General features: G+C 38.5%; 1 protein-coding gene across 2 annotated transcripts in view; it reads right to left on the bottom strand.

Moving 5' to 3' along the window:
• NAA60 (N-alpha-acetyltransferase 60, NatF catalytic subunit) overlaps positions 1 to 6,006 on the bottom strand; it is a 28,854-nt gene that overhangs the window by 2,530 nt on the left and 20,318 nt on the right. For both annotated transcript variants that reach the window (XM_053695133.1, XM_053695134.1), the window contains exons 5-7: positions 5,758 to 5,854; positions 3,799 to 4,033; positions 3,471 to 3,633 (exon numbers count right to left, since the gene is read on the bottom strand). In XM_053695133.1, the coding sequence (XP_053551108.1) occupies positions 3,477 to 3,633; positions 3,799 to 4,033; positions 5,758 to 5,854 (489 nt within the window). In that variant the 3' untranslated portion in view covers positions 3,471 to 3,476. The remainder of the gene's footprint in view (positions 1 to 3,470; positions 3,634 to 3,798; positions 4,034 to 5,757; positions 5,855 to 6,006) is intronic.

Below are 6,006 nucleotides of genomic sequence, written 5' to 3'. Positions count from 1 at the left end.
TTGCTACAATGTAAAGTAGCAAGTACAGCCTGTATAACAGTGTAAATTTGCTGTCCCCTCAAAATAATTCAACACACAGCCATTAATGTCTAAACCGTTGGCAACAAAAGTGAGTACACCCCCCTAAGTGGAAATATCCAAATTGAGCCCAAAGTGTCAATATTTTGTGTGACCACCATTATTTTCCAGCACTGCCTTAACCCTCTTGAGCATGGAGTTCATCAGAGCTTCACAGGTTGCCACTCCTCTTCCACTCCTCCATGACGACATTACGGAGCTGGTGGATGTTAGAGACCTTGGGCTCCCCCACCTTCCATTTGAGGATGCCCCACAGATGCTCAATAGGGTTTAGGTCAGGAGACATGCTTGGCCGGTCCATCACCTTTCCCCTCAGCTTCTTTAGCAAGGCAGTGGTCGTCTTGGAGGTGTGTTTTGAGTCGTTATGTTGGAATACTGCCCTGCGGCCCAGTCTCCGAAGGGAGGGGATCATGCTCTGCTACAGTATGTCACAGTACATGTTGGCATTCATGGTTCCCTCAATTAACTGTAGATCCCCAGTGCTGGCAGCACTCATGCAGGCCCATCCCATGACACTCCCACCACCATGCTTGACTGTAGGCAAGACACACTTGTCTTTGTACTTCTCACCTGGTTGCCGCCACACATGCTTGACAACAACTGAACCAAATACGTTTATCTTGGTCTCATTGGACCACAGGACATGGTTCCAGTAATCCATGTCCTTAGTCTGCTTGTCTTCAGCAAACTGTTTGCAGGCTTTCTTGTGCATCATCTTTAGAAGAGGCTTCCTTCTGGGACGACAGCCATGCGGACCAATTTGACGCAGTGTGCGGCGTATGGTCTGAGCACTGACAGGCTGACCCCCCCACCCCTTCAACCTCTGCAGCAATGCTGGCAGCACTCATACGTCTATTTCTTAAAGACAACCTCTGGATATGACGCTGAGCACGTGCACTCAACTTCATTGGTCAACCATTGCGAGGCCTGTTCTGAGTGGAACCTGTCCTGTGAAACAGCTGTATGGTTTTGCCCACCGTGCTGCAGCTCTGTTTCAGGATCTTGGCAATCTTCTTATAGCATACAAATATCTTAAGTAGGCTAGTGCTCCTAAAAGTATCTGATAGGAATAGCCAATAACAATGTGTGTTGCACAAAAATAAACTAAAAGGTTAAGACTGTTTCGGTAGGGTACTACAAATATGAAAAATATTAAAGGGACAGTCAAGTCCAAAAAAAACTTTCATGTTTTAAATAGGGCATGCAATTTTAAACAACTTCCCAATTTACTTTTATCACCAATTTTGCTTTGTTCTCTTGGTATTCTTAGTTGAAAGCTAAAACTAGGAGGTTCATATGATAATTTCTTAGCATATGAAGGCTGCCTCTAATCTGAATACATTTTGACCACTAGAGGGCATTAGTTCACATGTTTCATATAGATAACATTGAGCTCATGCACGTAAAGTGACCTAGGAGCACTGATTGGCTAAACTGCATGTCTGTCAAAAGAACTGAAACAAGGGGGCAGTTTGCAGAGGCTTAGATACAAGATAATCACAGAGGTAAAACGTGTATAATTATAACTGTGTTGGTTATGCAAAATTGGGAAATGGGTAATAAAGGGATTACCTTTCTTTTTAAACAACAAAAATTCTGGTGTTGACTGTCCCTTTAAGTAAAATATTTAATATTACATAGAGAATTACATAAAATGTTATCTTATAGGTACATGCATGGATCCATGACTAAAAAAAGTATATAAACACAGTTGTATAAACAAGTTATAAAAACAAAAACAAGTAATAAAAACAAATACAAATAATAAAAACAATAAATAAAAACAATCAAACAGTTATGAACAATGTCATAAAATATGTGGAGTAGTAAATATGTAGTAACTCGGGTAGTCTTGAAAAAGGCCCTGCATCGGGCCGAAACGCGTTGACAACATATGGTGAGATTTATTTCAATGATATACATACCTATTTTAAACAATACTGTGCTATGTTGTTATTGTTTTTATTCACAGGTTTTGAAGATACTCAGTAGGATTTCTTGGAAAACGTTTTTTATTTAGGATTCTTGATTTCATTAAGGATCTCCTCTTTTTTGTATTTTGGATTAACTGGTTCATTTCATATATCGTATTTTTCATCGCATATCTTTTTTGTACTAACTTTTATCCACATTTTTTATCACTTATCTTCCACATGGCCACCTAGCCAATTCTGATATTGATTTTTAACATTTTGCATTTTTTTCATTTTTTCTTTTGTTTTTTATGTGTACACCCACACTACTTTGGAATTTGCATTTTTCTTGCACCAGCACTTTGGATCTATCACTCATTTGATGAACTGTACCAATTTGATGAACTTTTTACTCTGAGAATTTTTTTATATTATTGAACTTATTAAGTTTATCCATAGCCTAACACACCTGTAGGACATATAGATACATCCCGAGTTACTACATATTTACTACTCCACATATTTTATGACATTGTTCATAACTGTTTGATTGTTTTTATTATTTGTATTTGTTTTTATTACTTGTTTTTGTTTTTATAACTTGTTTATACAACTGTGTTTATATACTTTTTTTAGTCATGGATCCATGCATGTACCTATAAGATAACATTTTATGTAATTCTCTATGTAATATTAAATATTTTACTTAATATTTTACTTAATATTTTTCATATTTGTAGTACCCTACCAAAACAGTCTTAACCTTTTAGTTCATTTTTGTGCAACACACATTGTTATCGGCTATTCCTATCAGATACTTTTAGGAGCACTAGCCTACTTTAGATATTTGTATACTAGTCCTTGCCTCTATAGAGGCGCTTCTTTTGAACCATATTCTGCATCTGTTTTTTGTTGGGTGGCTAGGGACCCATCTCTCATTAGGAGCTTAAGGACACCTTTTTCAGCGCTGTTAGATTTATCCTTTGTTAACACAATCTTCTTATAGCCTAGGCCACCTTTATGTAGAGCAACTATTCTTTTTTTTCAGATCCCCAGAGAGTTCTTTGCCATGAAGTGCCATGTTGAACTTCCAGTGACCAGTATGAGAGAGTGTGAGAGCGACAACACCAAAAATAGCTAATTGGGCCCAATTTGGACATTTCCAGTTAGGAGTGTACTCACTTTTGTTGCCAACAGTTTAGACATTAATGGCTGTGTGTAGAGTTAATTTGAGGGGACAGCAGATTTACACTGTTATACAGGCTGTACACTCACTACTTTACATTGTAGCAAAGTGTCATTTCTTCAGTGTTGTCACATGAAAAGATATAATAAAATATTTACAAAAATGTGAGGGGTGTACTCATGTTTGTGAGATACTGTATGTGTAATTAGACCACACACACACACAAGCACAGTCCATGTCTGTTGTAGCAATGACCATCAGCATATAGGAGCCTATAGATTTACATAAGATACCTGTGGTCACATGGTGCGACTGTATTCAATTCCAGTCTTGGCAGATATGCCGGACCAGGGCAGCAAACTACGCAGGAGAGTATGAGCTTGGCGGTAAAGCCTCTGTGGCAGAGTACAAGGACTGAGCCCGGCTAGAGCAGATCCCAAATGCTGCAGGTAATCTGTGCACAGAGGTTAAGGACAACAACTGTATCCTTTAAGGAGGAAGAAATGTAAATGAAGATTCAGAAGGAAGATAGAATGGGGCAGGGGAGAGAGAGGGAGAGATATGGAGAAGAATAAATGTGACAAATAGAGTGTCAGAAGTGAGAGATGCACAGAAGGATATATGACTGTCCATGGCGGGTGGCCTCCATTGAGGTACAGGACATAAGTGTAAGCGTCCTGCAGCACCCCGCGGATGGAGTAGTAGTACGGCAGATAGTGGTGTTGATGGAAGTGGCGATTCTCGTAGAAGCGGATGGCACTGCTGTTGGTGGTCAGGACGTGCAGGTACAGAGCCTTGCAGTGATCCTGGGCGGTGCTTGAAATGTGGCTCTTTAAACTCTCCAGCAGCAGGGACCCTGTACAGGAGACTATAGGTCAGAGACAATTGCACACCCTGATCATGCACCCATGTGTCTACACAGGCTACGTGTCCTCCTCTAGTGAACATTAACTACAACAGCCACAATTTTAAAGGCACATGGTATTGTGAAATTTCCCCCCTGTATTGTGTTTCCAATGTTCAATTTAACCCGCTGGAGTGCATTATATTGTTTACAAATAGCACTTTATTTTGTCAGTGGCTGTCAATGGGGGGAGAAGTAAACATATTTTATAATAACATATAGCTGACTTATTTTTTATTAAAGAAATAAATTGACAATAAGCCCACCACAAAAAAAAAAGGTTTAATATGCACAGTAAAAATAGCAACTTTTCCATATACCTTCATTATTTACTTTATACACTGATCCTATTTATTTTAAAGAAAATTATGTATTTGCAATTGTCCCCAAATAGTCATAATAATAAAAAAAAATAATCACAAGAAAACTTCTCAATTTACTTCCATTAACCCCCTTCCTGCCCTTAGGACGGGATAGAACGTCCTAGCCTTTTGACTGTTCTAAAGCGAAAGGCGCTTCCCAAATGGGATCGCGGGCTGAAGGGCGTGCCTAGCATCATAGGCACTTCCCCCAGACACGATCCAATCATTGAAATCACACGATCGCCTGATTTCACTTTTTAACATTTGTTTACTTTGTTCCAATGTAGATATACAAGTCCGGCCATTAAGGGGTTAACAAAATGTGCACAGTCTTTTTATATTTACACTTTTTGAGTCACCAGCTCCTACTGAGCATGTGGAAGATTTCACAGAGTATACGTATATGCATTTGTGATTGGCTGATGACTGTCACATGATACAGGAGGAGTGGAAATAGACATAACTAAATGATATTGCATTGTCTGTTTATCATGCATTTGTTGATTATGCATGCAAATCTACTGTATTTACTGGTCCTTTAAAGGGACACTAAAGTCAAAATTAAACTTTCATTATTCAGATAGAGCATGATGCAATTTTTAGGACTTTCCAGTTTACTGCCATTATCAAATTGTGCAGTCTTTATATGCACACTTTCTGAGGCACAAGCTGCTACTGAGCACAACGTATATAAGTCTGTGATTGGCTGATGGTTGCCACATGACACAGGGGGCTGGCAAAAAATATTGCTATTGCATTGTCTTTTTATTGTGCACTTTTTAAAGAGTGTGATAAATTGTTTAAAAATGCTCATTTATTTACCTTTATTTCAGCGTTTGAAATAGCTGATTTTGCCTCATGTATCTTTACCTATACTGAAAGTTTCTATACTGAAGTATCGGCTATAAAAAGGCTATGTAAGCAGACATTCCATTGACTATGGGGTTAGGAGAGAAAACAAATAAAATGCTAATTTTCCACGCTTTTCTCTGAGGCCCTGAAATGCAAAACATCAATAGACCAATGAGAAACTGCATATCTGTCTTCGTCTGCCTCACAGTCCACCGCCAGGATAAAGATGGGCCCCACAAAGAGGAGCGCTGCAGTTGGCGATCACGTTTGAGACGCAACATTGATAATAGTAGTAGGAAGTTGTTTAAAATTTCATGCTTTAACCAATCCATTAAAGTTTAATTTTGACTTTACTTCCCTTAGTTGCTAATGTATATAAAAATAACTTAATTCTTTAAATACACATTTTAGCTATAGAATAGATGAATATCAGAAAGTGTGCAATGGTTGCAACGTGCTCACCAATTCCCTGTTTCCTGAATTCCTTCACTACTCCCAGGCTCAGGATGTATGCCACCTGTGTATCGCTGGAGAAACTGGATGCCAAAATGTCGCCATCCTACAAACCATAGAAGTCAAAATGTCGTTTAAAATCATATAAAGAACCTAAACAATTATTATAAATATTCTTTTTTTGGTTTGGTTTGAATATTAGTTTGTGATAGCGGCAGTTCTTTTGTTCTGGGGGACAGGAAATCATTGAAAAGAATA

The sequence above is a fragment of the Bombina bombina genome, chromosome 11 (assembly GCF_027579735.1).
Source record: "Bombina bombina isolate aBomBom1 chromosome 11, aBomBom1.pri, whole genome shotgun sequence".
Classification (NCBI taxonomy): Eukaryota; Metazoa; Chordata; class Amphibia; order Anura; family Bombinatoridae; genus Bombina; species Bombina bombina.
Note: the sequence above shows the minus strand (reverse complement) of the source record. Positions and strands in the feature narration are given on the sequence as shown.